Source organism: Nerophis lumbriciformis, linkage group LG06 (assembly GCF_033978685.3).
Source record: "Nerophis lumbriciformis linkage group LG06, RoL_Nlum_v2.1, whole genome shotgun sequence".
In the NCBI taxonomy this organism is placed as follows: Eukaryota; Metazoa; Chordata; class Actinopteri; order Syngnathiformes; family Syngnathidae; genus Nerophis; species Nerophis lumbriciformis.
The window spans coordinates 41,467,676-41,489,499 of record NC_084553.2 but is presented as its reverse complement, the minus strand read 5'-3'; the positions used below and the strand labels follow the sequence as shown (position 1 = coordinate 41,489,499).

At 40.3% G+C, this 21,824-nt stretch overlaps 1 protein-coding gene across 1 annotated transcript in view; it reads right to left on the bottom strand.

Moving 5' to 3' along the window:
- kif26ba (kinesin family member 26Ba) overlaps window positions 1-21,824 on the bottom strand; it is a 168,754-nt gene that overhangs the window by 28,208 nt on the left and 118,722 nt on the right. Inside the window, exons 6-11 of the mRNA XM_061964360.2 lie at window positions 14,948-15,163; window positions 14,623-14,716; window positions 12,726-12,871; window positions 6,290-6,406; window positions 5,717-5,906; window positions 2,569-2,758 (exon numbers count right to left, since the gene is read on the bottom strand). Coding sequence (XP_061820344.2) covers window positions 2,569-2,758; window positions 5,717-5,906; window positions 6,290-6,406; window positions 12,726-12,871; window positions 14,623-14,716; window positions 14,948-15,163 — 953 coding nt within the window. The remainder of the gene's footprint in view (window positions 1-2,568; window positions 2,759-5,716; window positions 5,907-6,289; window positions 6,407-12,725; window positions 12,872-14,622; window positions 14,717-14,947; window positions 15,164-21,824) is intronic.

The following is a 21,824-nucleotide window of genomic DNA, read 5'->3' as shown; positions in this document are numbered from 1 at the left end:
AGTATAGTAATGGAATAATATTAGATGTTGCAGATATAAATTAGTGCTGTCAAATGGTTAGTTTTTAATCAGATTAGTCAGACTTTTGAAGTTGAATTAATTGTGATTTCCATCCATCCAAAAAAGATATAATTAATATTTTAGTAATTAGTATTTTTTTATTCATTTTCTTTCTGGTAGCACTGACTATTTTTCCGGCTTTAGTATTTTTAACATCAGCTTTATTTCGATTGTCAAATACTGATAGATTTTTGTACTCGATGTTTACATTCGTTACAGTGTTTATATTTGATGGTCTACAGCATTGGTCCCAAACCACCGTGCCGCGGCCCGGTACCGGTCCATGGATCGATTGGTACCGGGCCATACAAAAAGTTTAAAAATAAATAAATAAATAAATTTAAAAAAAGATTTTTATTTGTTTTTATTTTTTTATTAAATCAACATAAAAAACACAAGTTACACTTACAATTAGTGCACCAACCCAAAAAACCTCCCTCCCCCATTTACACTCATTCGCACAAAAGGGTTGTTTCTTTCTGTTATTAATATTTCTGGTTCCTACATTATATATCAATATAGATCAATACAGTCTGCAGGGATACAGTCCGTAAGCACACATGATTGTATTTTTTTATGACCAAAAAAAAAAAAAAAACCATTCCCCCCACCCTCCCACCCCACGGTCCGTGGGACAAATTTTCAAGCGTTGACCGGTCCGCAGTTACAAAAAGGTTGGGGATCACTGGTCTACAGTATGTGAATTTAAAATGTTTTTTTTTTAACTTGAAATTTTCTCACACAGCTCAATTTTCTCTACAAAACATCCACTGTCACTTTTAGATAGTACATTTTCCAGAAACTAAGGACCTGGGGGCCAGACGTGAGTCTTTCACAATTTTTTTTAACTAAACTCACAGGGCACCTGTTGAATAACCCAAATAATGAAAAAAAGGGGACATTAAATGCAACTTTGTGGAACACGAGTACAACTAAAGAACTAAAAAAATACTGACTACATCTGAAGTAAACAAGCTACAGGGGCGGCATGGCGTAGTGGGTAGAGCAACCGTGCCAGAAACCTGAGGGTTGCAGGTTCGCTCCCCGCCTCTTACCATCCAAAAATCGCTGCCGTTGTGTCCTTGGGCGGGACACTTCACCCTTTGCCCCCGGTGCCACTCACACCGGTGAATTGAATGATGAATGACAGGTGTTGGTCGGAGGGGCCGTTGGCGCAAATTGCAGCCACGCTTCCGTCAGTCTACCCCAGGGCAGCTGTGGCTATGAAAGTAGCTTACCACCACCAGGTGTGAATGAATGATGGGTTCTACATGTAAAGCGACTTTGGGTACTTAGAAAAGCGCTACATAAATCCCAGTTATTATTATTACAGCAACATCTCACTAATATTAATCACATTACAAAAAAAATGTTAACTGCCAAAAAGGAGAGGACTTAGAGTGGTGCCTTGAGGAACGCATCAGTTATGTCAATCACAAGTTTGGACCAGTGTTCTCTGTTTGCTAGCAAGGTTGGATTGTCAATGCAATGATTGGACAATGTGTTTACACTGGTCCAATTTCCTCTATACAACAAGAGCACTCCAGTGTTTTTAGGGATTTGCTACAAAAAAAATGTTCTCCCAAGTTTTAAACTGAACTGGAGGACCGGTACAGTATGTTGCCATTCCTGGGCTTGGTTGGTGAGTAAGATTTATGAAAAAACATAGCATAGCATCCTGATCATCATTGATAGTCACGCGACTGAAAAGCCTGTTGCTTCTATTTCCCGTGTGAATGCAAGCGCTGGTGAATTAAATAACGCGGTGTGGTGCACACCTTCTTGTAGTCCCAAGAAGAGGTGAGAAAGGAAGAAAGTTTACATACTGTGACTGCATGTACGTGCATACTGAAGATTTTTCTCTTTTGTCCTTTGCCTTTTGTTTGCCTCTCTCCAACTCTGTTTATCTTTCGAGCTCCTTTTAGATCTCATCACCAAAGCACAGAAATGAATGTGATGAATATGCAACAGCAGGTGTTGTTTATGACATTGAGTTCCTAAAACCTGGAGGGGAAAAACAGCTCTGCTAGTTTCTTTATTCTGCTACAGCGCTCAAATGGTAGTCTACCATTAACCCTTTGTAGGACACTCTTTCAAATATGATGCAGTAGTTATAGTAGGGAAGGGATTCATAGGGCCCCATCTCTGGGGGGGATCTCGCGTGAGAGGAAAGGGACAGTTAATCATTTTGCAATGCAGTCTGCTGAAAATGATGGGAAGCGCCACTCCACATAGCAGCTGACACTGTGGTCAAAGTTGGAATTGCCACAAAACACATTTCGAGATATTTAACACTCTACTGCCATCTGGCAGCTAAAGTGGATAGTGCACCGCCCAATTCGTCACTTTTCATGTGTTAGGTAAATCCTGATGAATGGGGCAATATAAATTGTATTAGAGGCTTGGCTACTACAAGAAATACAAGCTACCTCCACATTCCCAACAGCAAGAAGCTATCATGTACTATGTATGTTGTGTTAAAGCACCTTCCATGCTGCTGGAGCTTACTTGTATGGGATGTGTTTGCTCCCGTTGACCAGGGCCAGGATGACGTTGCCAAGGGCTGACAGGGAAAGGCACAAAGGCGCCGAGCCGGGCGAAGAGTTCTCCCTGCCTTTGCCACTCGTTCCACCTCCCAGTACGCCGACGTCGCAGCTGCCCAGGTCCAGCAGATGGAGGCGACTGCGACCTCCCGACACTGGCCAAGGTGGTAAGGATGAAGAAGAGTTTGTGAGAAAGTGAAACTGTTAGCCAGTTTAAGGGATGGTTGTCACTAGAAATCACTGGTTTTTAGTACGAAAACAAAAAAGCCTATTTCACTTCAACTACAAGAATTGTGAATGAAGCCTAAAGGATGATAATGCCGGTAATACATCACAGCATTGAAAACATTTTTCATGATGATAGACCCATATGTAATTAACATTTTGACAAAATACAGTCGTCTGTAGGAACCATGATTTATAAATAAAATATTTTTATAGAGCAATAAAAACTGTTTACAACTTTCTAAATGAAATGTTCAACATTATGAAAGCCCTCTAAACACTAAATAACACCCTTAAATCACCGTTAGAGTCTTTTAATCCAATATAGTTCAGTAATGCTAAAAACATTATGACAGACCGCCTTAAAAAACGGAATGGAATTTTGATTTTTTTTACTGAATGAGACACCCAGAGGGGCAGCACGGTGGAAGAGGGGTTAGTGCGTCTGCCTCACAATACGAAGGTCCTGAGTAGTCTTGGGTTCAATCCCGGACTCGGGATCTTTCTGTGTGGAGTTTGCATGTTCTCCCCGTGACTGCGTGGGTTCCCTCCGGGTACTCCGGCTTCCTCCCACCTCCAAAGACATGCACCTGGGGATAGGTTGATTGGCAACACTAAATTGGCCCTAGTGTGTGAATGTGAGTGTGAATGTTGTCTGTCTGTCTGTGTTGGCCCTGCGATGAGGTGGTGACTTGTCCAGGGTGTACCCCGCCTTCCGCCCGATTGTAGCTGAGATAGGCTCCAGCGCCCCCCGCGACCCCAAAGGGAATAAGCGGTAGAAAATGGATGGATGGATGGAGACACCCAGAATGTACATGAAAATAAAGAATGTGGGCTTTACAATATTACCTATGAACGATAAAACCCTGAATATTGACAACATATGAACGTCAGACCCCCTCTCGATCGACATATTTTACAGGCAAGTGAAACTCAACAAAAATGCAACAAACACAGCAAAATATGAACGCGAAGGGTTAAAAAAACCCCACCTACATTCTGATACATCTGATATATCACTAAGTTTTAGAACTTTGCTGTAAAAATCTCCTTCCGTGTCTGTCCCTGACACCCGCATTTCAGGCTGGCTGCTCTGGAAACACTCTGTGGAAACTAGGGATGATGTTCGTTAAGAAATTATCGAGTTCGAGCCCATTATCGAATCCTCTTATCGAACCGATTCCTTATCGAATCCAGATAGGTTGTTGTGTGTGCATTGAGTTCCAAAAGCCATAGATGTTAAATGACTGGGCCGGCACGCTATTTATATCGAGGAAAAGCGTACGTGACTGAGGACAGCATGCGGCCATTACAGGGTGAAGGTGTCAGGTGAGAGGGGACGCTAAAGGCACGCCCCCAGAGACCATATAGTGCTGCTATGTGCGTTGTAAATAAAAAAAATTGCCGACAAACACATCACCAACATGGACGAGGTGCCGCTCACTTTCGACATCCCGGTGAAGCACACTGGAGAAGAAGGGGACCAGCACGGTAGCGAATCCATACGCACAACGAGGCAAGAGAGTCGGCTTTTACTGTTGTGCTAGCTTGCTATGCTAATGTACAACGAGACTGACTTTGAAAATGAGGAGAGGGAATCTGGCGTGTTTGATGGAGAACTTGCCCAGCTGTTCATTTCGGACACAGAAGATGAGGACTTTGATGGATTTGTGGATGAGGATTGATCAAAAAATAATGTGAGTACATTGATAAACATATCAATAAATTACAACCCGACTCAGCTTTGCTCCTGCTGCCTTTTTAAGACAGCGTCCATGCATGCTAGCGTATGTTTTAAGATAGCGTATGTTTAACCACGCCTGCGCCCAAAAGTATGCTGCACCTTATTTATGCATTCAAATGCAGAAATAGCACCCGTATGTTTACGGGTGCTATACGGTGCGCCCTATGGTCGCGAAAATACGGTATAGTGCAGGGGTAGGGAACCAATGGCTCTCGAGCCAGATGTGGTTCTTGTGATGACTGCATCTGGCTCTCAGATAAATCTTACCTGACATTGCTTAACATGATAAGTACTGAATAATTCCGCTAGTAATCAGTGTTAAAAATAACATTCAAAATATAAAACATTCTCATGCATTTTAATCCATCCATCCATTTTCTACCGCACCTGTTCAAGAAGTCGCATTAATGGTAAGAAGTATTTTATTTATTATTGGTTTGCTTCAGAATAACAATGTTATTAAAAAGAATGAGAAACTTATTATACTCTAAAAATGTTGGTCTTACTTAAAAATGCACGCATTTGTTGTATTCAGTGTTAAACAATATTATACGGCTCTCACGGAAATACATTTTGAAATATTTGGCTTTCATGGCTCTCTCAGCCAAAAAGGTTCCCGACCCCTGGTATAGTGGCTTCGATAACGGGAACCGGTTCTCAAAAAGGGGTTTTTCGAATCCATGGAATCGGTTCTTTTCTTATAGAACAATCGGGAGAACCGGTTTTGAACATCATCATCCCTAGTGGAAACGCTCCCCCCCCCACCCCCCACCCCCCACACACACACACACACACACACTGCTTGGTGCCTCATCTGAGCTGCTCTGACTTAGATGACAATAGTAACTTGTATATCATGCAAAAGCGCAGATTCCAACCATTGAAATACTTTGTATAGTTCAAGATTTACGGTCATTTGAAAGCACATCATAATGGCAGCTACAGTTTCCATCTTAAAGATCTAAACAAATTATTTGGGAATGTCCAGCGGGCCGGATTGAAAAGCTTAAGGTCTGCTGTTGACTGTATTTGTCCTACTTTATTAACCTGTAGTGGAGGTCTGGATTTGTTCACTTAGTGTAGTGGATGTTGTGGTCGAACAAGAAGGTGTATTTATATATTTTATAACATGAGAAGCACTCACTTCCTCCCTTGCCCGTCTTCTCCATGCGGTACTGGTAAATGTGTAATGTGAACAGCATGTGTGAGTTCCTGTGGTCTTCTTCGGTGGTGTCGTTGGGACGTCGGCTGCTGTGGCGAGCCGCGATGGCTGCATCCAGGAACCAGGCTGCTTTCTCCGGCGTGGGAGCACGCAGTTCCGACTGGTTTTGGAGCTGCAGGAAATGGATATGATGAGTCAGGGAGAGAGAATCAGAAAAGGAAGAAGGTAGTGGTCGTGTAGCTTTGCACGCCACCCAGCATGCATGCTGGGGGAATGATTGGCATTTTCAATTAACACATATCCAGCGTGCCCGCTGGTGTGGGAGGATGAGGTGTGTGTTTTAGTACGGGGTATCATTACTGATGAGATTATGTCAGATTAGTGAGGGATTACAAATATGTGCTTGTATCATAGCCCATAATCCTTTAACCACGCTAACTGCAGACACATTTGGATTTCACTGATAAGGGAAATCACGATGAAGGCACGCGCACCAATGATTTAGTACATTGTTTTGTTGAAGCTATCATATCAGTGTGTGTGTTGTGTTTGTACCTGCATGCCACAGATGGGGTCCTCACACAGATAGACCCCAGGTGACTGCCCGTCCTGCAAGCTGCCTGTGGCCACGTCTGACAGTAAGTCCTTCAGGTTCTCCTCCTTTCCCCAAACCTTCACAATAACAGTGTGAAGACACATTTAGAAATAACATGGCTTTCTTCTTGCAGTGGCTTTTTTATTTGGTATTGATCGGCTTTAAGAACATTTTTTACAACACAAAATAGGTGAGATCAATTTTGGGGCTGTAAAACACCATTAATACAATTTTAACTTGGAATGGGTGAAACCTTTTCAATTAAATATATTTGTTTTGTTTTCTTAAACATGCAAACGCTTGAGAGTAGGTTTATTGAAACAAAAATGTTTCCATCTGAACGTAACAAAGAGTTTTCCACAAAAGTCCACATTTATTTCACGGCTGCCGTTTGCATTTGAAAATCAAAGAAATGGGGGTGCTGGTGGAACAACCTGACTGGTGTAGTGCAACTTTGTTGATTTACTGGTGTGCTTTTATTTTGAAGGCCTGACCTCATGAGCTACAGCAGGAGTGTCAAACTCAATTTAAATCGGGGGTCACATGGAGAAAAATCTGCATGATAACTTAAGAATAAAGACAACTTCAGATTGTTTTCTTTGTTTAAAAATAGAGCAAGCACATTCTGAAAATGTACAAATCATAATGTTGTTGTTTTTTTTTGTTTTTTTTACACATACATGTTACGGTTAATAGTATTCTAGCTTTATTTGTCGTTATTTATATTTTCTGAATAAATGATGTGATAATGTTCATCAGTCAACTCTTTGTGTTAATTTTCAGTCTATTAAGATACATTTTTTTTTATCAAAATCAAATTACAGGATGTTATTTCTGTCGTTTGCTCATTTTCCTCGACTGGTGCACTAACATCGTGAGTTTTTTGTTTTTTTTACATACGTAGCATCATCTACAAAGATACAAAGAATTGCTGTTGCGACATCTAGTGGACACGTTTAGAACAGCAGTTTCTTTCATTCAAAAATTTCGGCTAATTTTTATACTTAGCAAACTCATTCCGCGGGCCGGGTAAAACCTGTTTGTGGGCTTGATCCGGCCCGCGGGCCTTACGTTTGACACCCCTGAGCTACAGGATGTTACTCCAATAATAATAATACATCAAATTGATACAGCGCTTTTATAAGCACTCAAATACGCTTTACATGAACTAAACAGATGAAAACAATCAACAGGAGACTTTAATTAAGATATGTAAAAATTAAAAAGTGTTTTCCAAGTGTTGCAGGGAGAACCACAAGCTGTACTGCTCCAGAAGTACCTGAGAACCATTGAGATATGTCATGAAAGAAGTAGAAATGTATTGATCAGTTGTATATATAGGGCACCCAACTCAAGTATTGAAGGATTTGAAGACTGGATTAAGGGAACTTTCAATGGAATCAGTCAAAAAGTCATTTTTTTATGTGGAGACTTCAACATTGATCTCTTGACCCCAACAAGCAAAAGTCCATTAATGATTTCACAGATACAATGTATAGTATGAGTTTGTATCCCCAAATCACAAGGCCAACCAGAATTGCAAGTCACAGTGCTACACTTATTGACAATATCTTCACTAATGTCTTTGAAAATAATACAACAAGTGGACTGTTAACAACCGACATCAGCGACCATCTGCCAGTCTTTACTATTTATGATGGGAACTACAGGAAGAAGAATATTGACAAAAAGACATTTCAAAGACTATGCACAGAGGAAGGAATGATTTCCTTCAGGAAGGATCTGAGGAAACAAATTTGGGACAACGTATATAATGAAGATGATGTAGATGATGCATATGGGAATTTTGTTAACACCTTTCTTACACTCTATGATAAACATTGCCCATGGAAAGAACGTAGTAAGAAGCAAAAGAAAAACAACCAACCATGGATGACAAAAGGACTGAAAAATGCTTGTCACAAAAAAAACACATTGTATCGAATATTTATAACACAGAGATCTATAGAGGCAGAAAATAAGTATAAGAAATATAAAAACAAACTAATTGGTATACTACGAACATGTAAGAAGGAATACTACAGTCAATTATTAAACAAGAACAAAAACAACATGAGAGCAACATGGGGCATCCTAAATAGCATCATTAAAAATGGTGCTAAGAAAGATTACCCCCAGTACTTTCTAGATGGAAATACAAAAAATGACAATATGAACCAAATAGCTGAACGTTTCAATGATTATTTTGTTAATATCGGAAAAAATCTGGATCAAAGAATTCCAAATGCAGATGATGGGTCAGTTGAGGCCTTGAGTGAGCTCATAGACAGAAATCCCAATTCCATGTTTCTTAAAAGTGTAACAAAAGAAGAAATAATCAAAATTGTAAAAAATTGTAAATCCAAGACCTCAACCGACTGTCATGGAATAGATATGGTAACGATAAAAAAGGTTATACAAGACATTTCAGAACCTCTGACATATATCACCAATGTATCATTTTTAACCGGTAAATTCCCTGATATAATGAAAATTGCAAAAGTCGTACCAATTTATAAGAATGGAGACGTACACCAGTTTACTAACTACAGACCAGTTTCATTACTTCCACAATTCTCCAAAATCTTGGAAAAATTATTCAATAGTCGATTAGATTTATTTATTAACAAAAGTGGGACGCTTGTGGAGAACCAATATGGATTCCGAGCAAATATCTCAACATCAATAGCACTAACCAAAATAACAGAGGAAATTACCAATGCAATAGATGGTAAAGAATGTGCGGCCGCAGTATTCATGGACTTAACAAAAGCATTTGACACAATTAATCATGATATTTTAATACGAAAATTAGAACGATATGGCATCAGAGGTTTGGTATTGAATTGGGTAAGAAGTTATTTAACCAACAGGAAGCAATATGTAAAGATGGGTGAAAATATGTCAACACGGCTAGATATATCCTGTGGTGTACCCCAGGGGTCAATACTGGGACCAAGATTGTTCAATCTTTATATAAACGACATTTGTAAGGTTACGAAGGACTTAAAGTTGGTTTTATTTGCAGACGACACAACTGCTTTCTGTTCAGGAGAGAGCACACAGAAGATAATACAAATAATAACAGAAGAAATGAACAAATTAAAAAGATGGTTTGACAAAAACAGACTATCTTTGAATCTCAGTAAAACTAAAATAATGCTATTTGGTAATAGTAGAAAAGAGCATCATACACAAATACAAATAGACGAAGTAGACATAGAAAGGGTAAAAGAAACTAGATTTTTGGGAGTATTAATAGATGATCAAATGAACTGGAAATCGCATATACAAAACATACAACATAAGGTGGCAAAAAACATTTCAATAATGAATAAAGCAAAATATGTCCTGGGCCAAAAATCACTACATATTCTCTACTGCTCGCTAGTGTTACCATATCTGAGTTATTGTGCAGAAATATGGGGAAATAACTACAAATGTGCGCTACATTCGCTAACCGTGTTCAAAAAAGATCAGTTAGAATAATACATAATGTTGGATATAGAGAACACACAAACCCTTTATTTATTAAGACAGAAATATTAAAGTTTGGTGATTTGGTAAAATTGCAAACAGCTAAAATGATGTACAAAGCAAACTATAACCTGCTACTAAAGAATGTACAACAATTCTTCTCAACTAAAGAGGAGAAATATAACCTTAGAGGAAAAAATAATTTAAAACATTTATATGCACGAACAACACTTAAAACTTTTAGCATATCAGTATGTGGAATTAAATTATGGAATGGATTAAGTAAAGAAGTTAAAAATTGTACTGATATGATCCAGTTTAAGAGGTTGTTCAAAATAATAGTGCTTACAGAGTACAAAAAAGAAGAATTATGAGAAATACTTTCAACCTTATTGAAAATAAGATATTCTTCATCTCAGTATGTTAATAATGACTGAATTAATTAATTAATTACATATTACAAAACGGTTGTATACTAATTCATAGATGTTATTTTATTATATAAAAAGGTCAGTAAATGATTCTATATATTTGTAAACGCTTGAAGTGGGAAAGGGGTAGGATTAAATAAGCTTTGCTTCTTCCTACTCCTTTTCGGGCATGATGTAAAATGAAATGATATGAAATTGTGTGATGTATTATGATGTAAGTGTGTTCATGTTCAAAATAAACTAAAGAAAGAAAGAAAAGAATATATTTTTCATGAAAGTTAAAATATGGTAAAAACACGTTAATGGCTGGATGACGGGAAAGAATGGCAATATATGGGAGTTAAAAGGTATGCATACACATCAATGAAGCCTGTCAAAAATATGATTATGAAAGCACACTTTAAGTCAGAACTCAAGTTTGGCAGGCAGAACTAAAATTTTAGCGTTGCAGTAACCAGAAGTTATTTTAGGGCTGTACTACAACAAAATCTGCAATGTCATGGTGACAAGTGTCTGTTTCAGTAAATAACACTGCAAAAACAGACAGCGCCATTGCGACAATTACACTTGGGTTGAGTAACTGCAAAAAATTTTAAAACCAAAAATGTGGCATGCGCGACATGCAGTGGGACAAACGATGGATCTTTTAAAATGTGTCTCTTTCGATTCAAGAGTCAAATCTTACTGTTTATGAAGTTTATTTTTGATTGTTACTGAGGGAAAAAAATTGCTGTGATGTTCGCCTTTAAGATATATATTTAACAGTTTACATTTTCAAGAGATACATTTGGATACTTTTAGAGAGGGTGGAGCGTGGTTTTATTGGCAATCTACACTAACCGTTTGCCGTAATACACAAAACACGGGTTATAAATGTAACTGTAAAGCAAAATTTACACCCACGCATACCCTTTACATATTATCTAGACCAGAGGTCTTCAACATGGGGTCTGTGACCTCCAACGGCTCCAAGAAGTTACTACTGGGGGGGCAGTCAAATATTTAGTTAATTGAACTTTTTTCCCACAAATGAAAATGTTTTTTTTAATACAGATTTACATTGATCCAACATTTGTTGTTTAGGAACGGCATGGACACCCTACTCACTGTACCTTGCAGTTTAAAAAGAAAACATGTAACAACTATATTATTGTATTCATGTTCCCTTTTAAGTTATCTAGCGATTCGTACTCCAGTTGCTAGCTAGCATTTTGCAGACAAGTTGCCAACAAGCAATTAGTGAACTAGTTGCCAGCTAACAATTTGCGGACTCGTTGCCAGCTAGTGATTAATGGTTTATTTGCAGCAATTAGCGCGCTAGTTGCCAGCTAGCAATTAGTAGTCCAGTGGCCATCTAATGTTTAGCTCGTGATTTGCGAACTACGTAGTTGCCAGCTAGCGATTTGCAGACTAGTTGCCAGCTAGTGATGAGCCATCTATTTGCTAGCTAACGATTAGCGCACTAGTTTTCAGCTAGCAATTAGCGTGCCAGTTGCCATCCTGTGATCTGCGCTGTAGTTGGCAGCTAACAATTTGCAAACTAGTTGCCTGCAAGCAAATAGTGGGCCAGTTGCCAGCTAGCGATTAGCTCAGTAGTTGCTAGCTAATGATTTGCGGACTATTTGCTTGCTAGCGATTAATGTGCTAGTTGCCAGCTAGTGATTAGCACTCTCGCTGTCAGCTAGGGCTTTGCAGACTCATTGCCAGCTAGTATTTAGCCGTCACATTGCTCGCTAGCAATTAGCGTGCCAGTTACTAGCTAGCGAGTAGTACACCAGTTGCCAGCTAGCTATTAGTGGCAGTACAACTATTATTTGAATATCTTAGTATTGCACAATATCAAGCTACCTTTATGACCAGTTTAATGTATAACACAATTTTGATAAGATATACTGTATAAGTAGGGGGTCCTGCTCCATCACTTTGGGGATCATTGGCCTGGACCGCGTTGCAGACCCCTGATCTTGACCACAAAGAAGTTTGTTAAATGTACATTTATCCCCTTTAAGGACTTTTTGCAGGTTTATGCAAATTGCGACCAACATTAAGGAAACTTGGGGGTCACATTTTTTGATATCTTAAAGTTTCCTTTTTTGATATCATGTACTGTAGGTCGAGATATGCTAACATCGTACTTCTTTCTCATAACATAACCCCTTTTTTTCTCTACCGTTTTACTTATTTACTTTTATTTTCAGAATGGGCCTTATTTACTTTTATTTTCAGAATGGGCCCCAATAATACTTTGTAATGTCCTAATTTGGACAGTGTGTAGTTGTAGTTTTTGAACATGCCACACGCCAATAAAACTCAAAGCTGCGGGCCACAAATGGCCCCTGGGCCTGAGCTTGGATACCAGTGATGAAATTGTCCCCAAAATCATGTGTTAATCAAGCAGTAGTGCCAAGTTGATCTTTTACTTCCAATTGTACCAGACTTAAATGTTTTTAAGTAAAAACTTTTTTTTCTACAGCTTAGCCGCACTTACCTCAACTGCAGACACACGGACAGAGAAGCGCGCCCCTGTTTTCTCCCTCCTCTCATTGATGAGCTTAAAGAGCCAGGAGATAGCACAAGGGATTATACCCAGCGTCTGGAGGGAGTCATGGTGGCCGATCATGGTGTAGGATTTACCTGGCAGACAGACAAGGAACGTCTTCAAAAGCAACAGAAAAAAAACCTTCCAGTGGAAATACAATGTGTATGAAGTGTACCGATTCTCCCTGGGGCCACCAAGTGATCACACACACACACACACACACACATACACACATACACACACACATACACATACACACACACACACACACACACCTGCTGTGGCTGTCAAGAGGGTAGGGAGAGATCAGACTACACAAAGACATGTGCAGCCTGTGATATGAAATGTGTGTGATTTGTTCTTAGTCACAATGGAGGAGTGCTTGTCAGTGTTTTCCCTCCCACCCTTCATTTCTTGTAGCGTCTAGACTTACTGTCACTGCAAAAATGTATTTCATGATTTGTCAGTGGGAAAGCAAGTATGAGATTTTATGTTGGATAATAGAACACTTATTACGAGACAATTCAATGATTCAGTCCAGTCTGGACGTCAGTCATCCCTGAAGGTCCTCCAGATTTAATCATTCCTCTGTGTTCTTTGAAAACGTATTTAATCATTGTAAAAGTGTAAAAATGATAGCCTACTATGAGGCAGTGTGCATGTGTCCACAGCCCACAGCTACATTAATGCTCAGTGCATCACCTTCCTTGTTTTAATTAGCAACAAAAAGGTAATAAGCCCCTTATAATGTGGCCTCATTACCATCCATGGCCGAAGGGGGACTATATCACCGAGAATGATCTCATATGTGGATTGTAGCGAGGCTGGCACAGTGCAATGAGAGTCGTTACATTGATTGAAAGAGCAAAGTCTACTGCAGTTTGATGGAAAACGTCTGGGGTGACCCTATTTATCAAGTACAATTGAGCAGTGACAAGCACAAGATGACCCCAGGTTGTCCCAACATGCATGTTTATAGCTGGGCTTAGCTTTGTGCACACGCGTCTTTTAGTGCAGACCCTTTTTGAAAGACATCCTCTCGTAAAACAGCTTAGGAAGACAGGAACGGATTAGAGAGACCGAAACATTGAAGGCAGAGAAAGACACATTAAATCCTCTTCTTTCGCTTTGTCTGATACATGAAGGACAGGCGAGACACACACGGCTTCTGTAATGCATGTTTGCGTGTGTGTGTGTGTGTGTGTGTGTGTGTGTGTGTGTGTGTGCGTGCGTGCGTGCGTGCGTGCGTGCGTGCGTGCGTGCGTGCGTGCGTGCGTGCGTGCGTGCGTGCGTGCGTGCGTGCGTGCGTGCGTGCGTGCGTGCGTGCGTGCGTGCGTGCGTGCGTGCGTGCGTGCGTGCGTGCGTGCGTGCGTGCGTGCGTGCGTGCGTGCGTGCGTGCGTGCGTGCGTGCGTGCGTGCGTGCGTGCGTGCGTGCGTGCGTGCGTGCGTGCGTGCGTGCGTGCGTGCGTGCGTGCGTGCGTGCGTGCGTGCGTGCGTGCGTGCGTGCGTGCGTGCGTGCGTGCGTGCGTGCGTGCGTGCGTGCGTGCGTGCGTGCGTGCGTGCGTGCGTGCGTGCGTGCGTGCGTGCGTGCGTGCGTGCGTGCGTGCGTGCGTGCGTGCGTGCGTGCGTGCGTGCGTGCGTGCGTGCGTGCGTGCGTGCGTGCGTGCGTGCGTGCGTGCGTGCGTGCGTGCGTGCGTGCGTGCGTGCGTGCGTGCGTGCGTGCGTGCGTGCGTGCGTGCGTGCGTGCGTGCGTGCGTGCGTGCGTGCGTGCGTGCGTGCGTGCGTGCGTGCGTGCGTGCGTGCGTGCGTGCGTGCGTGCGTGCGTGCGTGCGTGCGTGTGTCATACCCAGCTTGGAGTGTCCAAAGCAGAAGACGCATCCATCTGCTCCATTCACAACCGATTGTATCACCTCGGCAACCGTTCCTGCGCATACTTCCGCCTAGCAACAGGTAAAGTAAGGTAAGGTCAGGTATTGTCAAACACATTAAAACGTGCTGCTAAAACTCACAAAACTCATGTGGAAAATATATCCACCTTTTGACATTGCATATAGGCCAATCAATGATATACTTCCGTTAAATTGTAACACCGTGGTCATAAGCTACTGTTTTTACAATGTTTTCCTTGACTTTTTCCTGTCAAAACTTTGAAATTGTTGACTTTCTCTTACCTGAGATGCGTCAGGAGGGAAAGCGGCGTCAAAGGTAAACATCTTTGGCGGCACCTGACTGCTCCCTGCTTTTTTCTGGGAGGCGGCGCTAGGTAGCTGATTGGCGGACGGGTCCATGATGGTGATTTGTTTCTTCCTGGGGTCCACTTTGAGGAAAGAACTGGACGCCGGCGCGTCCGATTGAGTAACTGGACAAACACGCACCATCACTTTCACCTGAGGAAGATGAAGAGAAGACTTTTAGATGCAAATGGTAATGTTATGATCCGTTTCTCGGATCATAGTTTATTTACGTTTTTGATTCACTTGTTGTTTAAGTTCTGTTTCAGCACCCCTGTTTTGTGTCTCCTTGGTTGCTATGGTAAAATGGTAAATGGGTTATACTTGTATAGCGCTTTTCTACCTTCAAGGTGCTCAAAGCGCTTTGACACTATTTCCCCATTCGCCCATTCACACACACATTCACACACTGATGGCAGGAGCTGCCATGCAAGGTGCTAACCACGACCCATCAGGAGCAAGGGTGAAGTGTCTTGCTCAAGGACACAACGGACGTGACTAGGTTGGTAGAAGCTGGGGATCGAACCAGGAACCCTCAGGTTACCGACCCCTATGGTTATTCATTGTGTTCACCTGCCTCTGCTTAGTGTTTGGGACATTTACCTGTTCCTGGGCACCAGTGTTGGGTTAGTTACTGAAAACCATTAACTAGTTACAGTTACTAGTTACTTTATTTCAAAAGTAACTCAGTTACTAACTCAGTTACTTACACCAAAAAGTAATGTGTTACTGTGAAAAGTAACTATTTAGTTACTCCTTTTTTTTCTCTTTTTTTTTAAGGGTCCCATTAATGCCCTTTTAGCCTTCATTTCAGTACTGTTATTGCACTAGATAATAATACAATATGTAGATCAACTTGACATGCATTTGCATCACTGAACTCAGAAAGCAATGTGGTCTACATACAACACACAAACACAAAGATATGTTTCAAAGGGCCAATTTATTTCAGGCCAGAACAAATGGACAAAACTATTTTAAATAGCTGCAACATGATGGCACTTTAACTTTAACTTTAAGTAAATAGGATCTTTGATCCAAGACGCAACTTACATTTAACTAAAATTTAGTTTGTGCTCGACAAAAGAAAAGTATTGAGAATGTCTCCATGTTAAGAAACTCGACTTCTGGCTTCGCCATGATGTCTTGTTAGTTGTTATGAGAGTAGCCTGTGTGTGTGTGTGTGTGTGTGTGTGTGTGTGTGTGTGTGTGTGTGTGTGTGTGTGTGTGTGTGTGTGTGTGTGTGTGTGTGTGTGTGTGTGTGTGTGTGTGTGTGTGTGTGTGTGTGTGTGTGTGTGTGTGTGGCCCTTTAAGATATGACAGCATGTGAGGTGAGTGACGTCAGTGAGTGAGTGGGCGAGAGAGGTGAGGGAACGGCGACAGTGAGTCCTGCAGGTGCTCTAACTTGGTGGATGGCTGCGTCCAATAAAGTCACAAAGTTGCAACAAACCGCCAGCCTCGTCATTCCGGGTAAAGTGAAGGTTGTTAGCCCCGGAGTACATAGGCCCTGGAGGAACGTCTCCCCTGCTCCCCTCAACTACGGTCTGGAAGCCCCCCGCCCCCACCCACAGAAACCACGCCTCTTCTTTTCCTTGTGACACAGAAGGACGACACCGCAGCGCTTCAATAAAACACACTCAGATCTTCTGTTTCTAGCCGATACTACATAAAAAATAACGTAAAATAACGCAGTAACGCATCATGTAGTAACGTTAACTGAGTTACTGAATATAAAAAATAACGTGTTAGATTACTAGTTACCGCCGAAACTAATGGCTTTACAGTAACGCGTTACTTTGTAACGCGTTAGTCCCAACACTGCTGGCCACTTATCAGAGAGTTATTTATTCCATCCTGTCGCCTCACTCGGTCTGGTGCTTTCATTTGCTTACACGCAACAAGTTACGTCGTCAACCCCTTTGTATCTCTGAGCTAAGCTCTGCCTTGTGCTTTTCTTGTTAGCTATCCCGTTAGCTCGCCGTGCTATAGGCACGCTTGCTTTGTTTTTTTGTTCCTGCCTGATTTATAAGAATAAATCACTGTCTTACCTGCACGATTGCCTCCAGAGTTCCTGCTGCATTTCGGGAGAACAATCCACGCATCACCATGCGACCCCGACTTAACAGGTAAGGCAGGTGTTCTTAACCTTTTTGACCTCGGAGCCCAACTTTTCCACTACCAGTAGCATCTCTACAGCGAATCCAATGTACATTAGCATCGAGCTAGCACAATCATTATAATGCATTTCTTTTATGTTGGAAAGCCACACAAAGTTATTTTGTATATCATGTAAATTATGTTAACATACAGAAATGAGTATGTCCAGTTGTATAGTGTTTGAAGTAAAAAAATTTAAAAAGAACCTCAACTGGAGTTTTTATCGACATCCAGTTTATCTGACTCCTATATTAGCATAAAGTTGCGTTAGCGGGAGCAGAACACTTGCATGGGGGCCGAGGTACAAACTATTCTTCCACCGCATTTAGCACTTCATTATGTCTTCCAAGTGTAAGTAAAGTAGGCTTTTCTGGTGGCAGTGCCATAAAGTCAATGATAATGACTTTAGTGTTCATGGCCAGTATGTTGTGGTTCATGCGGTTTAAGCCTTGTGCTCATTTGCTTAATCTTTAAAATTCACAATAAAGCTGATGGTGGGGATGATGAAGCAGCAAGTACATTTCTTGATGTGTTAGCTGAGTTTAAAAAGGGGATCAATACAAAGAAGTTGTCTCTTTTTTATTATTACTGTTTCATTTAATTATTGAACAACTGTACCTTATTTTTTCAAGTTTAATTGGTTATGTGACTGAACTCGTAACGCAAAACACTTGTATTTCAAATCCATGTTGCCCAGTTAAAGGAATTGAAATCAATTTATAAGATAAGAATATTTATTGTCCTTGCACAAGCGTACACAGTACACCAGTTCAATGAAATGTTGGGCATGGATTCTCTCTTCAGTGCAGAACAGGTAAATAAGAAAATTTAGTAAAAAATAAGAATAAATAAATAAACTGGAATCTTATACATTCATTATAAGAACTTGACATTGCAGCATGTTATTGCACACATTAAAACAAGTTCTATTAACAACTTGGCTGATTGAACTTGTGCATGAAATGACACAGTTTCTCAGTCACATGCTTGTATATAACAGGACTATGGCCTGATTATAACAACTGTCCCTCAGTCTATTTGTCCATGTTTTCAGCACATTGAATTTAATTGGTGCTTTCCCCCCAAAACAGCACAATTTTAACATGACACATGCCTTTTAATCGGAAAAGCATACATTTACTTAAGAAATAGCATAATATATAATAGTGTAAAAAAACAAAACAATAAAATGTATTACAACTACAGAGGGTTTTTAAGTAATGTAATAATGTACAGTATTTAACTTCTTACGGCATTTCCTTCCAGCTGCTTCGCTGTCAAACACATCAGCAGCAGCTTTTCCATATTTTCATGGATACATGTCCTATGTTTAGACATTAATTTAACATCCTTGGCTGGTATTAGACTCATTCTGCTTCAGTACGGTGCCGACTAGCAGGAATTTGTTCGGATTGCTTCGCTAAGTTGGCGACACGTTCTGTCATGTTGTTGATGATTTCATGTTTGGAAAACAAAGTTGTCTAGCTGTACACTAATGATGGCGAGAAAAAACTACGTCTTTTGGTGGGATCTTGTGGGGTCCATTGTGACATTTGCTCGGCCAATTAATGGCGGGATGCTTGTAACTCAAATTTGTGCTTGCAATTTAAAGCATAACAATAATCTGAGAGAGAGAGAGCTCTTATCTCAAATCACTCTTAAATTGAGGTACCTCTGTATTTAGTGTTTTTATAACTGTCCTTTGTGTGTTCGACGTAATTTTTTATTTAGGTACGAGTTTCAATTTGAATGGATAAACGAAACTCGATCGTAGCCTGGGGACAACTTGTACTTTACCAATCTAACCTATAACTGTAGTTATGTCCTGTCCTTTCACATTTACCTTCTACGTCAACCTCGCATCACAACCTGGTTTAGCTTCTTTGCCGTTCTTTCCACCCTTGTCAAACCCTGTGAAAGCATCACAGTAATGCTGTATGGATTTTCTTCTCTGGTTTTATCCAGAAATTATAAATATTTATGAGCATCATTTGTTATTACAGTGCCTATGATTGATTGTACAATTTTAAAATGTGCATTTGTATTTATTTGTCTAACGGAACATTAATATCAATGTGTTCTTTTACTACAAGTGGGCTGTGAACACAACTGAAGCCAAAGAGGAGGATGGAACAGGCAGAACATCTACGTCACGCAGTGAGTTGTCAACATTTTATTAATTGATTCATCAAAATAATACATTACTGTATACAGTGTATGTAAATAGAATGTAGTAATTGTTTATTATTGTTAATTATGATTTATTTGACATGTATTCCAAATATTGCTTATTCAGCTTGATCTGAGTCTATATTTTGAATAATAGCTGTAATCATTGAGTTTGGGTGTACCTGATGTTTACTGTAGTGTCAGCTAAAGCAGAGTCTCTTAACCTTAATGATTCAAATATTAACTCTGATGTAGTAATTTTACTCTTGATTTCAATCGTATTCAATAACTATATCTAACCTGTCTACAGTTTACAACCTTGTCAAATGATATGAAACCATGTTAATCACAAAGATTATTCTTTGTTTAATATACAGTAAACCTTAGGATTAGGTCAGGCTGATTAGAAGTATATCTACTAACCAGGTATAGAGTATAAGAAGGGATTCCTAAATAATTGATAAAAATTAAATTTACATATGTTGTGCTAAATAAAACAAATTATTAATGAATGTGTTTCTTAACTGTGAATAAAATTAAAGTTCAAATGACAATACAGCTTCACCACTTTCTGTGTAATATTTGCGCTTAAGAAACTTCTCTATGACTTTAGTTTCAGACTTCTTCTGCTTGTTTGGGATTGTCATTACTGCCATAAGTGGTCGAAAGGTGTACTACAACTGAGTACTGCTGCGCCCCATACGGACCACAGCAGAGAAACAGATATTTTTTGGCGGGCCCCTAGGGGGCGCTCACAATAACTAACACTGTATTAAAGGATTATTGTTTCTAATATTCTATTATTTTTAGTCATTTGGAACGACGAAAAACAATAGACAATGCTCCACATTGCATAGTTGATACATTGTTTTTCTTCAGTACCTGTAGATTAAATCAACAACAGCATCTCTGCTGGTTGCGGTCAAGTTGTGCACTCCATTTTACCTCCATTGCTACGAGATACAATTATTAACAATTTCATGCAATCGACAGAATTCGGAATGATCAATCGATTATTACGTCCATGTGTGCTCTCGAGGAATTTATTTTCCCTAACAAATGACCTAGGAACCAAAACAAGGGAGGAGCATAAAAAGGTCACACTCCGCTGAACAAACTCATCTTAGACGACAAGTAAGTTATGAAGTATAAAAGCCTCTTGGGTGCCCGCTAAGTAATATAATGTTATAATATGTACGAAGAGAGGGTGATATTAAATCCAAAGAGCTCTTAACACACACACACACACACAGATATGTTGCTGTTTATGTGCACATTATCTGTGGCTCACTCACTCACATCTAATAACATATTAACAGGCTTGCCTTTGGTTGCATCATTAAATGACCGTGGGCCATTTAAGAGAGTTGCTTCAATAAACTGTGTCTGTCTATGTATGTATGTATGTGTGTGTGTGTGTGTGTGTGTGTGTGTGTGTGTGTGTGTGTGTGTGTGTGTGTGTGTGTGCATGAGAGATTGCTTTTTCCCACATGAAGATAATGATCAATTTTAAACATGAAGCCTGCCAACTATAAATATGCAACCTTGGTGACTTCAGGTGAACTGAGATGCAGCTTAGTGCCAGGTCAACACTTTGCATGTCACACACACACACACACACACACACTCATACACACTACAGCGCACGCTGTCTTGGATTCCACACCTTGCCCTCTGGTGACCCCAATAAAGGAACCCATCACATCAGTTAGAGCCTGGGGGAAGGATTTTACTGTTGCACGCTTTACAAGGCGTAACTCATAAAATCTTCCCTCCTCTTGAGAGCCTTTTTCTTCATCTTGTCCATAGAGTGAGTGAGTAAGTGGTGTGTACTGTACAATATACTAAATGAGGCCATAATGTTATAGTCGATTTCTTGACACAGTCTGATAAACAATACTCGTTGGTACAATGAAAGAAAGATGCCGGGTTTAAAAGGAAGTATGTGGATTGTACACACAAAAATATAGCCTTTTCAAAGAAAATAATTCCTGTGTTTTGACATTGTCTGATGTCAAATATGTTTATTATTCCCTCTGCAAGGCACAAATCACATGTGTTTGTTAGTTATTTATAGTTAGCAGGTTTATATTTCAACTAGGTTGCAATTTCTACCAGACTTAAGCCTGTTGTATACTCTCACGTCGCATACTTTGCGTAGGTGCTGCTGTCGTTCCCACTCCCACTGCACGCACCTCCCAAAGATCCTCAGTACGTGCCGCGGGCAACGCAGAGCTGGGATTGGTCAGTTTTTGCCAGGAAGGGTCCCTGAACACAGGCGAGCAGACTTTGTGCTTGAAATGCACAAATTATTGTATGAAATAAAACAACAGTGATTAAACATTTGCATAAAAACTGACCATGTGTGCTTAATATCTTGGTACACTCTGAAAATAACTACTGAATGTGTGTTTTTCAGCTTATTGTGTTGTTTCAAAGTGAAAGTACGGCACTTAACTTTTATTGCAAATCTTGTGCTATCAGGTTCAAT